Below are 18,009 nucleotides of genomic sequence, written 5' to 3'. Positions count from 1 at the left end.
GGGTGAAGTATCATGATTAGCGAGCTGCGCTGTGGTGCTTTGGGGTTGGGGGCCGGAAACGAGAAAAAAAAAGAAACGCTCACGGCATCAACACCAGCTGCATCCAGCTCGTTCCCACTCCAGCCCCCGCTTCGATCAGGTTTACTGCCCAAGGCTGGGATATACGTCGGAATAGGGATGGATGTACGTTTACCCATGCCCAATTGGTATTCCACTAAAAGTAAAAGATAAGCGGAGATTTTGGTTAGTGTATGTCATGTTAAGGAGAAGGAAAGGGACGTACCATTCGCACCCCACGCAAACACATCCCGTCCATATTCTTTCCCTTCCCCGCCTCTCAATGTATCCAGCACCGCAAACACATGCGTCCCTCCCATCCCTCCCTCCCCTTCTCCTCCACCGACTCCCACACTCGCACCCGCTGAAGGCGACACGCTCAACTGATATATACCCAGCGGCTTGAATGTCTTTTCCTTCTCACTGTACTCCTGTAGCCCGCTAATGACCTTGACTTTTCCGGGGACACCTTGGGCGGAGCTGTACGATCCCGTGCCCAACGCTCCCATCAAGCCACTTCCACAAGCCAAGAGATCGAACCACTCTCCTCTCCTCCCCGGATGGGTCCGCTTCACAGTGAAAAATGCGGTGTCACCTCCTGCTTTTACGTCCACACATTCGACGTTTATGGGTGAGCCAGCGGGGTAAGCCTTGCTCAGGACGATCTCGATAGGCACCGGGACGAGCGGGGTGGTGTTGGACCCGCCGAGACCTGTTTGGCCTAGCGAGTTGGCGCCCCAGGAGAGGAGGCGAGAGGTAGATGTGATGGCGTACGAGGTGTGGGAGGCTGTGGCGATGCGGGTGATGGGGATGGTAGAGAGAGATGGGATGGGATCAAGGTGGGTTCGGTAGATGATATCTTTCGATGGCTGGGAAGAGGAAGAAGGGGTGGAGGAAGGGGCAAGGAGGGGTTTGCTAGAGACGAGTTCTTCTCTCGTCCCGAGTTGACGGAAATCATTTCCCTTTTCAGAAAGCGGCATGGAAAATACTCTGCCTTTGGTGGTAAGCGCCAACAAGTGATGGCTGCCTACGGCTACTTGTTTCCATTTCTCGCCCCAGGACAGACCGCCATTGGCTTCGAGTTCGACGTGCGGGATATCTTGGGAGCGTGAAGGGGTAAAGTAGGATAGCCAGCTAGAGTTGTCCGATGTCGAAGAGGAAGAGGAAGCCGAGTGGAGAGAAGAATCGGGTGAAAAGGCGTATAGCTTGCCAGATCGGCTGAGGGCGAATAGCTTGGACTGGCCTGGTACCAACGTGTTCAGATCCTACGTTTGCTCTTTGTTTAGCGTTCCCTCGGATTTTATATAATCAGATATAAGACATACCTTGCCTACCAGTCCCTTTCCAACTCTACCCGTCGGGTCATACCCTTTTCCCCATAACCAACAATCCCCATTCGCATCCAACGCCGCGGCATAATTCTCTGCAATCACTAAATCCCGTAAAGGTGTTCCTCCGAGATGTAATAACGGCGCGGGTCGCTTTACCAGTACCGGTGTCTCCTGTGTGTTCTCCTTGTCCTGGTCTAATTGAGGAGGGATAAGCGTGAGGTTCCTGTTTGATCCCCAGCCGATCGGTGTGTAGGGCGGGAAAGTGGTGGATGCGTGCTTGACTTTCTTGGTTGTGGGGAATACCGAGTCGAGCTTGAGAGGGTGGAGCTGTGCGTGGGTGGCATAGAGTGTGAGTGCTATGCCTGATGCTGTGATGAGCGGGAGAGTCCTGTGTAGGCGGGGCATGTTTTATATGTATCGATGACTGCTGTTGTGGTTCACATACATAGAGTACGTATATGACCATCGAGATGGACAGAGAATAGAGAAATGACGGTGAAATAAACCGCCGACGTCACCATATATGTTGGATAAAATAGCGTAAACTCACGGGTTAAAATAAACCACCAACCAGCGAGCCAGAATATCACTCCCCCCGCGGACTCTCAGCCAATCCATCTGTGCCCGATTCGACGTCGTCTACATCTCCTCTTGCACTTCCAACCCGTCTCCGCCAGCCATGTCTTTCGCACGTTCAACCATCCAATCCGTAAGGAACACCCTCGCAAGGCCTACCAGACGTTCTTTCGTCTCTTCCACCTCCCGTCTTTCAGATGCGCTCTTCGTCGTATGTCCCCTTTATTTACTGCCTGGCGAAAACAACTGCTAACATTGGCCTTTTTATTCGTACATCTAGCACCGCGACACAGACTACAACAACCCTTCTATTCCATTCGAATTCACCCCTGAAAACCTCAAACGCGCACATGAAATCATTGCTCGCTACCCACCGCAGTACAAGAAGGCTGCTGCTTTGCCCATTCTTGATTTGGGTCAGAGACAGAACAAGGGATGGACTAGTATTAGCGTCATGAACGCTGTTGCCAAGTTGTTGGACATGCCCAAGATGAGAGTTTACGAGGTGAGTCCAATTCGCTTTGAATCATCTTAACCCTAGTTGGATGCGGTGAGGGATAAGAACTAAAACGCGCACCCTTATAGGTCGCTACATTCTACACAATGTACAACCGCGAACCCGTCGCCCCCAACTTTGTCCAACTCTGCACTACCACCCCTTGCCAACTCGGCGGCTGCGGTTCCACCAAGATCCTGGAGACCATCGAGTCCCACCTCGGCGTCCACCCCGGCCAGACAACAAAGGACGGGAAATTCACTTTTGTCGAAGTTGAATGTTTGGGAGCGTGCAGTAATGCGCCAATGATGCAGATTGGAGATGATTATTATGAGGATTTGACCCCGGAAACGACGGTAAAGATTTTGGATGCGCTTGCGCGTGGGGAAAAGCCAAAGCCGGGTCCTCAGTCTGGGAGACAGACGTCAGAGAACTCTGCGGGGTTAACGACTTTGACTACAAAGGTGAGCACCTTTTTCTTTTTCTTTCTCTCCAATTGTGCCAAATAGCTAATTTATATTTCTAGCCTTACGGACCAGGAGAGTTTTGTTCACCTGAATTCCAATAGACACATCAGGCTAGAGGGGTTTTAGAGTGAAAGTGTAGAGTAGGGGTGTGGGCTTGTTCGTCCGTCCAAGCGGATGGGTAGGTTCGGGAGGGCGCGCGGCTGGGGCACGACATGCATTGTTACTTATTAGGGCTCTAAGCAATTCGCGCAATCTCAGCGAATCCAATCAAATCATTCCCCCTGTCTTGTCCCTAAAGGCTAGTTTCTCTAACAAGTGGGCCCTAACAAAACTCTCCTCGTCAATAAGACGCCATTCTAATTATTCTAGTCATTTCTAATCACTTCTTAAACCTCGGAATCCGGTGCGATGTCTGAGCCCTCCTCCCTACACAGTGCCTATTCACCTGCGGCACCTGCCGCTCACGCGCCCAGTCAATACGTAATCGTCAAGGCGCAAGCTGTTGTTCCTTGCCTTCTCCACTCTTGGCCTCCACTTTACTTGTCCGCGGATAATACCTTCCGCAGTCGTCCAACCAACAAAGAGGTCAGTGCACGACACTCCTTCAAGCTAAGCTAACCAGTCCTTTAAGCTAACAGTGCAAGTGTCGATCGATCTAGTGAGGAAGAAACGGTGAAAAAACTAATTCTACGCCCCATATATCCTCCAACCTCAACCCCAGCATGCATGTTTTATCGCCGCTTTCCTCCTCTCTTCTCTTCCTCTCTTTCAACTACAACTCAACTCTCTCAAACCCTTTCTCAAACCATTTAACAACCTTTTAGTCCGTAAGACTACAGCTGACTTCTCCAACTTCTAAGCTGACTCTTCCTGACCATAGTATTAAAAAATGAATATAGACTCCCTCTCTGAAGGCTTCGACCCCTGGAGGGATTCTAATGTCCCAATGGGACAGCACCCCGGGCTCCTCCAAGAGGCCCCCATTGCCCCACGAGCAATGATAGTTCCGCCTCTGGAGCAATTCCCACTCCCGGGTCGCCGCTGCTGGCAGGAAGTATTCCCACCGCTTCCCACAACCATTAAGGGAGGCTCTCGGTGTCCACTACGTGGTACAACACCAAGCACTGGGCAGTCCTCCGTGAGTAACTGCCAGTGTAGTAGATAGAGATTGTTTGCTCATTTTTTTCGCTTTAAAGTGGTTGTCGACTTTTTGCTGGCGGGGGTTTCTTTGGCCCTTTCGATTCCGGCAGTCCTCTTGGACTCCAAGCCGGTTTCGATGTGAGTTTATGCTTTACAAATCTCATAAATTCAGAAGACAGAGGGCGCGGCTGACATGATATGTAACAACAGGGGTGTGGCAGGGTCGGTCGCCGGCGTGGCATTTGCTTGGTCTTTGTCCCGGGGGAGGGATGTCTTTGGCGATGTCGCCACTGACATGCTGACACGGCACCCAAGCAGCCAGCGGTGGCTGGTCCTGGGGAGGCAGTGGGAGTGGGGCCCGGCTGAGGACCTAAGGCTCCGGTGGAGCTTGCAATGTGGGTCCCGGCTTTGTCTGGTAATGGGTGGGGGCCTGGGCACGATTTGGATAATCGTAAGTCTCGTCGCATATGTAACATGATCCTTTGAGAAGGGTGGTGTGCTGACCGAGTTCAATCTTATTGCGTTCTCGGTTAGGTGCTCGGGGTCGATGTGAGCTTCCTGGGGAAGCTTCTTGGTCGTTTGTAATATATTGTAGCAGCACCACTGTCCTCGTAGAGGCCGGAAAATACCTTAGGCTACAATAGTTTCGTTGTCCTCGGTCGTTTGTATTCAATTGCTCTGGAAGCTCTGAAGTGGTTCGGTAGACTGGAGAGTTCGAATAAACTAAGCTGTTTGGGCTATGCATTTTATCTACTCTAAAGGCTACGCCTTTTATATCTTTCTCAGCTCTACGAGCTGACTCAGCTTTCCCACACTTCCCTGTCTCCTTCCTCTCGTACCTCTCTCTTCCCTAACGCCTCCTTGCGCAGTCCTCCTTCTCTTCCTATCGTCTCCTTTCTCTCCTCGGTCCTCCGAAACTACTTGTCCAACTGCTTATTGTTCTCTTGCTCTCCATCTTCCTTATTGTTATCCTCGTTCCCTTACATATATAAGTTGTTGTACTGTAGAAGTTATTGTAATATAGAAGTTGTATTTTAATTTCCATGTACATATATTTGCTCGTCATCTTGGACTGGATGTCTTATGCAAGCTTCTCCAAATCCTAAAGATCATTCTTATCTAACAGGTATCACTGATCCTGCTGAGGATAGCACAGCGGTTGGTGTAGCAATCCCAGCAAATCCAAGCAGCCCAAGCAAATTCTTCTGTCCAGTCGTACTTTTGTCCTCCAATGATTAGTGTCTCTTCAAGCGTATTCATCCAAGAGGAATGGGAAATAAAACATGACCAAGTCCTTTGTATACCATAAAAACATCCCACATTGAACCACGAATGATGAGGCGGACTCTCTAAAAACGAAAAACCAGCTTGGGAGCCGAGGGCTCAGAGAGGTTCCGCGTAACTATTGAAACCATTCACCTGTCTTGAGGGCAATTGATCGACGTTCTCCTTCTTGTACCAAACAAAGAAATTATCTGGGTTGTTATCGAACACGGATAGGACTCGTTTGGTGGTAGTTATGATGGAGAGCGTCAAGGTGTCATTCTTGTTAATGTTAGTGTTATTATTGTTGTTATCGCTGGAGAGTTGAGAGTCTCGAAGCTTTTGGGGCTTTTGGTAGTCATGGTATTGGCCTGGGGCCATACTGGAAGTATCTTGAGTTTGCGCTTGAGCTGGAATATGAGTGAGAACAAAATTTTCAAGAGCTATTTGTCCTCCATTGGATTGAGTGGCGTCATACGGCGTCCAGTGATTAGGAAGATGGTGAGAGATTTCCCATGAGTATAATTTGTCCATGGCAATAGTAAGCCCTTCAGCTATTGGTCTCCACTGTGGTGAAAGCGGGGATAATCGAGTCGTCAGCAAACGTTGGAATGAATTGCAACGAACGATAAAGGGCCGATCGTCTATAGATATGGGCCACAACGTGAACTTACATTCTGATAGGTCTCGACATTCTTCTTATGTATAAGGTTATAAACATCGCTCTGCTGATTCCCATCTTTATCCACCGACTTTTCAACTTGCTGTAGCAACCTATACTCAATGAGGGATAGGAAGTCAAGCGATACAAGCCATGTTTTGCAGAGCTCCGACCTCGATAGCTGCAGTCGATGAGCACTTGTATTGCCTTGATATAAAATGTCCATGTATGCCCGTTAACTTACAGTTCTCTTGCCATATTTTAAATCCGTAAAGTAATATTTTTCCAATGGTCTTTCAGTAGTGTAGCGGTAGCAAACGGTCGGATGACAAGTGCATGTCTGCGGTTTGGCAACGATACAGTAAAGATCGGATGTTTCGCGGAAGAACTTGAGAGCGTTTGGGTATTTGGTGAGACATGATGGGAAGAAGGGTTGTAGATATTGGGCGGTTTTATCGGTTGCTGTATATGCGGGTGGATCACTCGTCTTACACGGTTTGGAAAAAGGCTCCATGGTTGTTTGGCTCGACGACAAGGTTATGGTGTACAAAAAATATCTCGAAATGCAAGATCTGGTCGGGCAAACAGTAGAGATTTTATATGCCAATCGTAGAAAGGTATTATCATGGCGGATAGATGGGAGGATAGGAAATAGAAGGGCGGATACGGCAGTGCGGATAGTCACTAGAAGGGTGGAAATGATATTGCAAGGTGGATCAGTACTCTATTTTCTTACGGGAGGTTACTTATTTTGACCGAAGATGCGGTTCGCGGCTTTGGCCGACGACAACCGGAAGACACCCATGCTCTCCTTCTCAGATGATCTTTGGATGATCTTCCAAGCTCAGCATCTATAAATGTTCTACCGAGCCAGCGTGTTCTCTGCTACATTCATTGCAGAAGCATATACATGTGGGCTCTCGCCGAAAAGCCACTTTCATCACTGAGCCTTGCTGACCATTGCAGAGTCAGGTAGCGGAAGAGAGCGCGAGTGATGTATCATAAATATTCAGCTTTGACCACCACGCTATCGTCCGTCTGGCGTCGGACGTGGGAGGAGGCCCAAGCGCAGGACTGCCTGGAGACTTTGCTTATTTCTCCAACTTGCAGGTTTACACGTGTGTGCGTCTGCGTCTTGCCACTTTTTATCACTCCCATCCTCGTCCCGTCCTCCTGGCATGTAGTACGGGAAGCGCGTGGCTTTGACCGTAAATCATCCGATTGCATGCCGAGAAGGGTCGCGGTCCAAGTCGCCTTTGTACGTTTAGGTGGATACTTGGACTGGATGGGCTGAGTGTTCATGCTGACGATGTATATGTGCAGACATGCCGACATGGTTTACGACGAGAAGAGATGATTACGCTTCGGTCTCAACTCTCGATATCCCTGCCATCATTCGCTCCATCGAATGATTACGATCCCGGGGTGGAAATCCCAAACGTCACTCGTTGCCGTCGGGAGCCCGGGGTTACGCTTTCTCGTGTCCCGTTACCTTTTTTTTTTCGGTATCCCCTATCTACTTTGATCGCCTATCCGATCGACCGTCGGAATCGTAAGTCATGATGCTATGCTGTGACAGCTGCGATCGGTGCTGGAGTATTAGGCCTTTCGCTGACGTGCGCTTGGAAGTTGATAGAGGCGCGTCCACGGCTTGCTCTGTCCTTTGAACGTTTCCCTTGGTCACCCCAACAGAAGGCTCCGCATCAGCCAATAAGACGGCTTTTGGATATGCTCAGTCAGCAACGGCCCGAAGCGGCACTCTTCGGGCATTTCCCAACCTGCATGACTGTTGCTTCCCCTTTCCATTCTACTCAATCCACGGCAAACATTTACTTTTCGTCTTTTCACCTAAACCTTCAAGCGAGACTTTTCCAAGCAAACCTCCACCTCAAGTGCATATATGAGCCCAACTCAGTATTCCCTCACCCGGTCGAGGATGGGTGCAGGCTGCTAATTGCTCCGGAATACAAACGCCGTCTAATCGCCATTACACTCTCGCGTCTTCCCGCAAGCCCTGAGGAACGTGTTGTTTGGCAGGGACGAATCGGTGGGACATTGCTACATACCGATCCAACAAGATAATTGAACATGGTTGTGTAGGATAATATATGCAAATATACTTGTTGCGGTCATAAACGAACATTGCATGCGTGTACTCGTATATCCAGCAAATATCCAGTGCACATCTTTCCGTCTTTAAATCTCCCGGTTACAGCTTTGGGATCTACGGGGTGTCAGTTTATGCCTATCGAGGGAGAAGAAGGACGCACGCGCAAGGTCTTGCTGACCATCATGGCGCCCCAAAGGGCAAAGAGGGCGCTGACGACATGCACTTGTCCGCAGCCGTCCTTGTCTCCCCAGAGGGTGACGACGCCGAGGGGCACATCCGCCTGCCGAGTGGCTGTGGCCGTGGCGGCGGCGGAGGGATGGGCGTACCAGCCCTGGGTGACCCACCAGGCCATGGTGGCGGTGAGGGCGAGGGTGGAGGGGATGGGGAGGCCCTCAAAGTACTTTGACTTGCCGGTGGGGTCTGCGGGGATGAGGGCGACGGTGGCGTTGAAGCGGGCGAGGCGGGCGAGGCCGCAGGAGAGGAAGAGGAGGAGGGCGAGGGTGTCGAGCGGGGTGCGGAGGCCGAGGGTGAATGCGAGGACGGCGGGGGCGATCCCAAAGGAGACGAGGTCGGCGAGGGAGTCCATCTCCTGGCCGAGCATGGAGCCGCCGCCCATGGAGCGTGCGACCTTGCCGTCGAGGGCGTCGAAGCCGAAGCCGAGGACGGGGAGGAGGTGGGCAAAGTAGAGGGTGCGGAGGGCGGCGGGGGCGGGGGGGCCGGGCAGGTTGGCGGCGAGGAGGAGGTAGCGGGCGGAGGAGAGGACGGAGAGGGAGCCGCACACGCCGTTCATGATCGTGATCAGGTCGGCGAGGCGGAAGTTGCTGCGGGGGGTTAGTGGGGGGGGGGGGGAGGGGGGAGCACTCACCGGACGAGGGAAAAGTGGCCGTGGTCGTCGTTGTACTGGTGGAGCGCGGCTTTCTTTGCCGCCATCTCGGCCGATCTGCGCTGCTGCGGGGGCATCGGGGGGGGGGGGAGTGGGGGGGGAGGGGGAGAGTACTTGGAGACTAGACTAGGGGGAGGGCTTGATACTTGGACACTAGACACAGACACTGCAATAGACAAGAGCAATTGACAGACTCCCCCTTACGTAACAGTCGCGTCCATGGCCCATTTCCGCGCAAACAAACATCCTGGCACCGCAACAGCATGTTCGCCTACCTCGACGAGCACACGCCCCACCTGCGCCGCCTCCACGCCCAGCTCGCCCTCCCCGCCGCAGCCCTCGACCACGACCTCCACAGGATCGAGGCAGCCGTCAAGGCCGTCATCACAGGCATCGTCCGCGAACGCGAGGCCCAGGTCGACCAGCTCAACGATGACATTGCAGCCGCCACGCGCGATCTCGCCACCCTTGCACGGGCCGTAGGCGATCGGCGCGAGAGGGACAGGGAGGCGGACGACTCGGAGACGCTGCCGCGCCAGCTCGAACGGCTGAACGAGCAGGCAGGGGAGTTGAAACAGGTGTGTGTCGTTTCCTGGCGATAGCGGAAAGGCTGATAACACGGGCAAAGGTATACGACGAAAGATTAGCGCATATCAGGCAGCAGCAGGCCACGCTTGATAGACTGTCCACCCTCCTCGGCCCGCCGTGGCAGCCCTCGAAACCGCTCGAGGCTATCGCGTCCACTTCTCGCTCCGCGAATGCGCTTTCCGGTCCCTCGCACGCATCAAGTGGAATGGGCATGGGACACGCCGATGGAAAGAGGACTTCAGGCTCGACGCAGACGATCGCCCAGGCCATCGCCCTCGGCCACGCTCACACCGCCCAGGGGCAAACACCGCATGATACAGAGAGAGGGCAGTGGTACGACGTGAGGGAGAGTGTGGTGGAAGAGATTGATCAAGCTGTCACATTGGCCTTGGCAGAACGCGTGCGTTACATTCTTCTCTTCCCTGTTATCGCTAACATACATGCAGGACGCCCGCCGCCGCACGCTGTGCCAATCGCTCTTCACCCTCACATGGCTCCATTCCGAACTCGCTCTCCCCCCGATCCCGACCTCCTCCCCACACAATTTCCCGCCCCACCTCTTACCGCCCTACGCAGAAGAAGAACAGCCGGGCATGTACGCTTCCTACGAACGTCTTCTCCATACGATCATCACCCTCAACCCGCTCCCGCCCATGGACGATGACAACGAAGAATGGCCGATGGTCGAGGATCTGGAAGGGCTGGACGACACGGAGCCGGAAATACCGCTGATAGAGTGGGTGGACGAGACGATGGAGCTTTGGACAAGTGAAAAGGAGGAACATGAAGCGAGGATACAAGAGTTGTATAACATGGTGGAACCCTTATGGACGAAATTGGGCGTAGAGCAGGAGACGATGGATTGTTTCGTAGAGATGAATAGGGGCAGTGGTGAAGCCACCATCAGGGCTGTAAGTCTCTGCATACACACAATGTGACAGTTGCATACAGTGACAGTGGCTGACACATGTATAGTACGAAGCAGAATACGAACGTCTTCTCGAACTCCGCCGCGCTTCCCTCTCGTCCTTTATCCTCTCCGCCCGCTCCACCATCGTCGCCCTCCAAACATCCCTCCTCATGTCCCCCCGCTCCCAATCGACTTTTTTCCCCGAGATGCACGATGACGAATATACCGAAGATCTCTTACACCTCCACGAAAAGCAAGTCGAGCGGCTAGAAGAAGAAGTGGAGAGCAAGAAGAACATCTTGCCCAAAGTGAGGGAATGGTTCAAATTGGTCGAGGATGAAGAAGAGTTGGAGCGGAATGAAAGGGATCCGAACCGGTTTTCGCGAAGAGGCGGGGCCATGCTGAGGGAAGAGAAATTGAGAAAGCGGGTGAATGTGCTGAAACCCAAGATTGAGATGGATCTTCTTTCGCTGCTGCCCACGTGGGAAGAAGAGAACGGGAGACCGTTCATGGTCTCGGGGCGGAGGGTGGTGGATCGGATACATGATGCGATGGAGGAGAAGGAGTTGGTCAAGGAAGCGAAAAAGGTGTGCCCGCTTTTTATTCATGTGGACAGATTGCTAATCTGCGATCAGCGCGCTAAACAGGGACTCTTGCCTCTTCATCCGTCGGCTTCTGGCCCGGCCGGCAACGCGCGCACACTCGTGCCGTCCAGAACCATCCGCGCCACCCCGTCCCACGCGTCCTCTTCACGATCCACTCGTCAGGCGGCGGCGACGGGAGGCGGGATATCGAATCTGTATTCGAAATCATCAACCGCTCCGAGCTCTACAAGTGCAGCGGGCACGGGTACGAGGTTGGGTAAGAGGCCGATAGGTGCTTTGGCGTCAGCTTCGGGTGCGGGTGCGGGTGCGGGACCGGGGCCGACGCCGACAGTGGGGAATAAACGAGCAAAAGTCGGGGCTGGTGTCGGGTTGGGTACCTCCAGGAACGCGGGGGCAGGGGTGGGAGCAGGAAGAGGGGTGGGAGCAGGAAGAGGGGTGGGGAGAAGTGTGTCTTCTCGCAGTGGAGCAGCCGGCGGAGGCGGGAGCCCGACACCACGACATCGAGATGTTTATCCCCATAACCAACAGCGTTCAGTCTCACATCCATCCGCCATCCCATCGCATTCGACTTACCCCCCGTCCCATACCAATCTACCGGGTGTACCACCACCGCCAACGGGGGTGAAATCGCTAGCGCTAGCACCCCCGCCGAAACGGGCAATCAACCCCCTCGCTCTCGGTGCCGGGGGCCAGCTTCATGCGGCGGAAGGAGAGGTGAGAAGAGCGCCGAGAAGGAGTTTTAAGCCCCGTTCGAGTGTCGTTCATGGTACCCATGGATTAGGTGGCGTGGGCAGTAATGGGAATGCAAGTGCAAGTGCAAGTGCAAGTGGCGAAGGGATAGGGATAGATGGTTTGGGAGGATGGAGAGAAGGATTGGAAGGGGATGATGGTGGGTTGGAAGGGGATGATGATGTGTTTTGAGAGTGTGGCAGTCTGTTTTATTCTGTACTTTTGTTTTGGGTATCCTTTGTTTTTAGATATATATATATATTTACGTTTGGTTGTGATTCGTCGATTTTTCCATCTTAAACCTTTATATATTTTATTATATTATTTCGGGTTAGTACTTTTACCTTTTTCATCTTTTGAACTGTAATCATGTAGCGCCTTGATCCTTCCCTTGATATTGAACCTACAGGTGCATAGTATAAAACACTACTTGTACAAAAGAAACCGGTTGAAACTTCTAATTGTAATTGTCTAATTGTCTATTTGAAAGACAGACCGGGGAACAACATGGATCAAAACAGCCCTTGTTCGAAAACGATAAAACCAAAATCAGAACCCAAAAACGGAGAACGTATTCGCTCTCGTTTACTCATCCTCACGATCGCTCCCGTATTCGTATTCGCCCTCACGCTCAATCACCACCCCCTCGTTCCCCTGTTTATTCTTCAGATACTCTTGCCATCCCAGCATCCCAAATCCCACGCAAACCATGCCCGCTCCCGCTACACTCCACACCGTCATCCCTTCCATCCCTCCCTCCCCGCCGGAACCCAAACCGAGCCCGAAAAACTCGCCCAGCATCGCCAGAGGTATCGTCAACGATAGACCGACAGTGACCAAGGTCGGTGTCGTCTTGAGCATCGCCAGCACGTACAGGTAGTCTGAAGAGAGGGTGATGCAAAAGTTGACGAGGCAGATGAACCAGGCAGAAGAGGTAGGCGGGAGGGAGAATCGTTCGAGGCCTGTGTAGTGGAGGAGAGGGAAGATTGGGATGAGGAAGATGGTGTTGAAGAGGCCTGCGAAACTGTGGGGGAAAGGCGGTTAGCGGGTGGGCGCAGTGACACATGGGAATGAGTGTAGAGGACTTACCCAAGCATCAACTGCATATCCGCCCTCTCCTCATCTACCACCCTTACTTTTAACAGGATGACGTACACCGCGTAAAAGGCTGCTGATGTTAACGCTAAAGCATCGCCGAATATCGGGTGGGAGGATGCGGAAGAGAGGGATAAGAAGGCGGAAGGGGAAGGGGGAGGAGTAGAGGAGAGGGAGTCGGAGTGGGTTACGAGAAGCACGCCGAGGAAACTATAGGGGGAAGGGCATTTAGTGTTGTTGCTCTTAACACGGAATCGGGGGGGATAGAAGAGAAGAGGGGAAACGGGGATCAAGGGAGGAGTGGCAACGTACCTAGCGATGACAGCGATCACCTTGGTTGATGTCAGGCTTTCCACACGACATATTCTTCCTAGTGCGAGGGTGAAGAAACCTATTTCCCATCGGATGAGCCTTTATACTCCCGTTCACACCCCGTAAGGGAATGTAAGAGGATGAGGATGGAACTCACCACTGGTACTGCTCAAAATCGTCACACTAGCCACACTCGTCCACGCCAAGCTCGCATTCACAGCCCAGTTGGCGATGAACCAGACGATACTCCACCATGCGGCGATCTTTGCTGTTTCGCGAACGGTGAGGGGCGGAAGGTGGTGGAGTGTGACACCATCGATTCGTTCTGTGCGTTCCGGGTCTTTTCGGTGTGATGGGTGTGAGAGATGTTCTTCGTGAGGGGCGGAAGGGATTGGGAGGTATCCGCCCGATGGAGAAGCAGCATGCTCAGCATCACCCGATCGGACATGGCCCTGTCCCATAGCATGGTGTCGAGCGCCTTTACGCCATCTCCAAAGCGTAGGTAACAGGTAGATAGTGAATGATGCCGTGTTAAAGTACGTTATTCTACGTAAACACGCGTGTGTTAGTGTATCTTCCGCTGTGGTTTCCAACAGGGCGGCTTTTCTATAGCAAGGACAGACGTACAAAAAGGGTTTGTTCCACGCATCATCGCCTGTCTCCAAGCCGGCAGTGATAAAGTTTGACGCTGTCCACAACTATACAGACGCCGCTCAGCAGACAAATCACATGATTGGAGGAAAGAATTATTGACGCACGACAACGACACCCAGGAGAAGAGCGACGCCGACAAAATACCTGTTGAGGTTGTATGCTGCCCAGATGCTTGATGTTGTGGGCATCTTGAGGAGAAGCTGGGCTGTCTCCATTTGGATTTCGTAGAGATTTGCTTTGACAGCTTGAGATTTACAACGCGAGTACTATTACGGGAGTTTGCAGGAGAGAGTGAAGCGTCGGTTAATACAGTAGTAAGTATGAATTTTGATTAGTAAATAAACATATAATTATTAAGGTTGAAGTGAATAATTCTAACACTCGAGTTTAGTAGCGGATCCAAAATTGTTATGGAGTGAGAGTATTGCGTAATAATTATAGGTGGTGACGTTGGAGAATAATGGAGCGTACGACTAAGCTGTGTTGCTGACGTGCATAATATGCGTGAAGCGTGTGTATGTATGCATGGGGGGTGGGATACGGATGTGCGCCGATGTACTAGCAAGACACCCACCGTGCATACACTGCAACACAGCATGAATACCGTAGGAATGACGATTACCGCCCTGCTGCGGGGATTGAGTTGCAGGGGAAAGTTAGTGGATTGGAGGACCCTATACCCCGGTCTGCACATACAAACAAGCATTTTGTAATTCCCTGTATATTTCCTCGCGCTCTGCTATATTTTAAACCGTGTACATCCGTACATCATACACTTCTACTTTCCTTGAAAGCCACTTGAACGCCACCTGGGTACTCTCATGGAATCAGAGAAGCCGCCGGCAACTTTACGCCGCAAGCTCTCGGGCCGGCTGTTGATTCTCTGTGAATACTCTTTTGCCCATGACTTCTTTATCGCTCACAAGTATTTATCTTAGTTTCCATCTTGGCCATATTCATATTCACAGCTGTATTATACACATCCGCTGATTATATATCTGCAAGTCGTATCTTTCAGTATTGGGCCTTACCTTGCTGACCTTGTGCTTTATCTTTTGTTGGACAATTTGGAAACCCATTCTTCGCTCGATCGTATCTCTCAAACCACAATAACGAAACGATTCCAGGTCACCACTCCAAACCTTTTTCCGCTATTCACCCACCACCCATCGCAGGGATTTTCATCTCCCGATCCGGAGATCAGCCAATCCAAACATCTAGGCGGATTACCAGGTTTCCAAGTATTACAAAATGTATGGGTTCATAACGGTACCATCTGTACGTCATATTCTTTCTTTTTTTCAGTATGATACATCGCTGACTCCCCACCCATTTACAGACTTATTCGCCCCCGACCGTTCCAAATTTCCCTCCAAAAGCCGAGCAGTAAGCGGCCAAACGGGCTGGGAGGTATTCACCCACCCTTCTCACGATTTGCTCCTCTCTGCGAGGGGGGCTTACATTCTTGAAGGGACCTCTAGTAAGTATCAAGTATCAAGTTTAAACCATCAGGCCGCAGGCGATTCATAATTCTGAGGTCGAGGTTACAATCCTCCCCTCTCTCCTCCTGTCCCGTCCGGTCTTGCCTAGGTTTGTCTTGCATAGCCGCTAATCGAGGCTTGGGAAAACAGTATTCATCAACGAAGGAGCCAAAATCGATGAATGGCATTATCTCTCTTCCTACTATCATCTTGTATCCGAAACGCTCCTCGGCTCTCTCTCATCTCTCGCCTCTGTCCCTCTGCCCTCGTCTGGCCTCTCCCACTCTAACTCGGTGCCGATACGGACACAGATGCATATTCCAACAACAACGGCGAGAGGCAAAGTCGTCCCCGCCCTCCCGGATAGAGTAGTAATACCATGGAAAGGCGCGGAAGGGTGGAGAGATGAAGCAGGGTGGGGGGAAATGGTTTTGAGTGCTCTTTGGGGTGACAGAGGGGGTGAGAGAGCCAGAGGCGAGGGAGGTGGAGATGAGAAACAGAGGATCGCGGGAGTGATTGAACCGGAAGACTGGGACATATTGAGCAATCTTGGAAACGAACATAAGGGATGGGTCTTCATGGAACGAGGTATGCCCTCTTCATCTCCATCCTCCACCTTCCATCCTCAGTTGCCGTTTCTTGTGAAAATGACCACGGCTAATGTAATGGAAAGCAATAATAACGGACCGCTGGGCATCCCACCGGCACAATCAGCTTTCTCTCGCATTGAACAAGATGGCGGCCTCGGTGTTTGTGATGCCAAAACCGGTTTTTTGGTGGACAGAGGTTAGGCGGAGGTTTTTGGGGGGTCTTGGGTTTGGGTTAGAGATGGGGGAGAGAGATGTACCAGGTGGAATGCTCTCATTTCCTCCTCCTTCCTCCTTGTCCTTGTCTACCACGAAAGCAAATAAAAGAAGAATCAAAAGGACAACCCCGAAATTAATATACATGCTCGACCAATCGTCCACAGCGGAACGAAAATTGAGCGAACAATCAGCGTTGGAGCTGGAGGGCATGCTGGGGGAAATGGAGGGGAAGGGCATGATAGACGTCGTTCATCTTTGGATCGGCAAATCCGATTACAAATCGCACAACGGAAGGCAGAATAAAGGGATTGAGGACAAGCAGCGGCAAATAAAAGAGGTGATTGATGCGGATGTAAGTCCATGTCGCCCTTATGTTCTTGATCCAACGAACAAATGGGCTAACTTGTGATGAACTGTCTCTTTTTTTAGATCGTACTATCCGTACATGGCGAGATGTTGACACATCAAGTATGGATGCCGGAAGGCGGAGTCGTCATCGAGGTACGTTCCGGTCCAGAACAAATTTGGAAAATGGGAGACAAAGAAAAAGAAAAGGAAGAGAAAGTACTGACATGGAGAGGGTAAATCAGTTATTTCCGAATGAGAGCTTTTTACCCGAAAACCAGATTGTGGCGGACGTCTTGTTACACGAGTATATTCCCGTCGTACGTAGTTCCTTTCCATCTTCTGTCCCTCATTTCTTCCTTCTCATATATATTAATTAACACGCTAACGTTAATTTGTTCCTCTCTATCCTCAACCTCCATAAAACCCCGCGGACTCCTATGAAAATCCTCATGCACCCGAACACTTCGTCATTACCTCCACAACACACACGATTTTGTCTCTTTCCATCCGATAACATCTTCACTCTCTCTGCGGTATCGCGATCCTTTCCTACTTTATCTGAAAGCAGTGGTATGACAGGGCTCTTTCGAGAGAAGAATGGGACGCTTTGCCTGCGCAATATGAACATGGCAAGCTTTACGATGGAACAGAGATCACTGTCAGTTTCCCTCTTCTCCTTCTTTACTTTCCCTTTTCTTTTATTCTGCCTCCCAGGAGACTATTGTCGAAGAAAAAAAAAAATGTAACTGCTGATGGATAATGAACTGCTGTAGGTAGATAAAGTATACATGAGGTTATTACTGGAGGAAGTCGTAGGGCGGATGAGGTCAAAGTGAGAGAAGTGATAAAGTGTGATTGGTGTTGCCGAAGGGAAGGGGAGTAATATAGACAGGAAACTTGAAATGACGAAACAACACATAACGCACATTATACAAGGAGATACAAATCTTCATTGTACCGAACGCATTACACAACCAGACGAAGCAAGAAGACAAGACAGAAGGGTGTGGGTTTATTTGTTGTATTATAATAAAATATCTCAGCGGGATCTTACGCCATCTATCTATGGTATCGCTCTTAGGTCCTTTTCATGCATATTCATCTTCGACCTTCCGATAGGTTCAAAATGGAGTATTTAAGAGTTCACCATCATTCTCGTCCGGGATAATAAATAACCGTATTCTTTACATTACCCCCTCCAAGTAGGAGCCGCATCCCGAGGCCTTAACTGTCAAGGTTGTCGAGGGTGGTGTCAGGGGGGCTATCTCTTCTAGCGATGGACTTCAACAAGTCGTGGATCGTTTGTACGAAATGGACTGATGACTTCTGAAAGAGGTAGCCAGACCAAGACGGCAACAGTATACCACTTATGGAGAGAAGAAGAACAAATTAAAAGGTAGTGAGAGAAGATAACAATAATGAATCGACAGATATTGACAACTATGGAAATGGTAGGCAAATGGCTACTTATATAGCTTTGCACTTCAAGCTCTGCTG

General features: G+C 51.1%; 7 protein-coding genes across 8 annotated transcripts; 4 read left to right on the top strand and 3 right to left on the bottom strand.

Annotated features, from left to right (window-relative positions):
* Positions 1-16: 16 nt before the first annotated feature.
* Positions 17-1,793, bottom strand: CNBC0110 (hypothetical protein; the record flags this gene model as incomplete). The annotated part of the gene is made up of 4 exons (XM_771852.1): positions 17-37; positions 84-214; positions 284-1,322; positions 1,383-1,793. The coding sequence occupies 4 exons, from the start codon at positions 1,791-1,793 to the stop codon at positions 17-19; spliced, it is 1,602 nt and encodes a 533-aa protein (XP_776945.1).
* Positions 1,794-2,067: 274 nt separating this feature from the next.
* Positions 2,068-3,028, top strand: CNBC0100 (hypothetical protein; the record flags this gene model as incomplete). Its single annotated transcript, XM_771851.1, has 4 exons — positions 2,068-2,175; positions 2,245-2,469; positions 2,550-2,924; positions 2,987-3,028. The coding sequence occupies 4 exons, from the start codon at positions 2,068-2,070 to the stop codon at positions 3,026-3,028; spliced, it is 750 nt and encodes a 249-aa protein (XP_776944.1).
* A 3,957-nt stretch (positions 3,029-6,985) lies between these two features.
* On the top strand, positions 6,986-7,658 carry CNBC0090 (hypothetical protein; the record flags this gene model as incomplete). The annotated part of the gene is made up of 3 exons (XM_771850.1): positions 6,986-7,249; positions 7,315-7,543; positions 7,621-7,658. The coding sequence occupies 3 exons, from the start codon at positions 6,986-6,988 to the stop codon at positions 7,656-7,658; spliced, it is 531 nt and encodes a 176-aa protein (XP_776943.1).
* A 542-nt stretch (positions 7,659-8,200) lies between these two features.
* CNBC0080 (hypothetical protein) lies at positions 8,201-9,061 on the bottom strand (the record flags this gene model as incomplete). The annotated part of the gene is made up of 3 exons (XM_771849.1): positions 8,201-8,215; positions 8,262-8,922; positions 8,967-9,061. The coding sequence occupies 3 exons, from the start codon at positions 9,059-9,061 to the stop codon at positions 8,201-8,203; spliced, it is 771 nt and encodes a 256-aa protein (XP_776942.1).
* A 186-nt stretch (positions 9,062-9,247) lies between these two features.
* Positions 9,248-12,008, top strand: CNBC0070 (hypothetical protein; the record flags this gene model as incomplete). The annotated part of the gene is made up of 4 exons (XM_771848.1): positions 9,248-9,562; positions 9,613-9,972; positions 10,019-10,483; positions 10,548-12,008. The coding sequence occupies 4 exons, from the start codon at positions 9,248-9,250 to the stop codon at positions 12,006-12,008; spliced, it is 2,601 nt and encodes an 866-aa protein (XP_776941.1).
* Positions 12,009-12,401: 393 nt separating this feature from the next.
* On the bottom strand, positions 12,402-14,092 carry CNBC0060 (hypothetical protein; the record flags this gene model as incomplete). The annotated part of the gene is made up of 6 exons (XM_771847.1): positions 12,402-12,840; positions 12,906-13,121; positions 13,224-13,302; positions 13,381-13,769; positions 13,851-13,921; positions 13,982-14,092. 6 exons carry the CDS (start codon positions 14,090-14,092, stop codon positions 12,402-12,404), a joined length of 1,305 nt encoding a protein of 434 aa, XP_776940.1.
* A 606-nt stretch (positions 14,093-14,698) lies between these two features.
* CNBC0050 (hypothetical protein) lies at positions 14,699-17,348 on the top strand (the record flags this gene model as incomplete). 2 transcript variants are annotated; one of them, XM_771845.1, is made up of 10 exons in its annotated part: positions 14,699-14,762; positions 14,816-14,877; positions 15,005-15,155; positions 15,217-15,357; positions 15,509-16,144; positions 16,185-16,516; positions 16,594-16,665; positions 16,755-16,829; positions 17,081-17,170; positions 17,286-17,348. In XM_771845.1, the coding sequence occupies 10 exons, from the start codon at positions 14,699-14,701 to the stop codon at positions 17,346-17,348; spliced, it is 1,686 nt and encodes a 561-aa protein (XP_776938.1). The 2 variants fall into 2 exon arrangements, with proteins under 2 accessions (XP_776938.1, XP_776939.1); XM_771846.1 differs by lacking the exon at positions 17,286-17,348 and having other exon boundaries at positions 17,081-17,272.
* Between the last annotated feature and the right edge of the window lie 661 nt (positions 17,349-18,009).

The sequence above is a fragment of the Cryptococcus neoformans genome, chromosome 3 (genome assembly GCF_000149385.1).
Source record: "Cryptococcus neoformans var. neoformans B-3501A chromosome 3, whole genome shotgun sequence".
In the NCBI taxonomy this organism is placed as follows: domain Eukaryota; kingdom Fungi; phylum Basidiomycota; class Tremellomycetes; order Tremellales; family Cryptococcaceae; genus Cryptococcus; species Cryptococcus deneoformans.
This window is presented reverse-complemented; position numbering and strand designations above follow the sequence as displayed.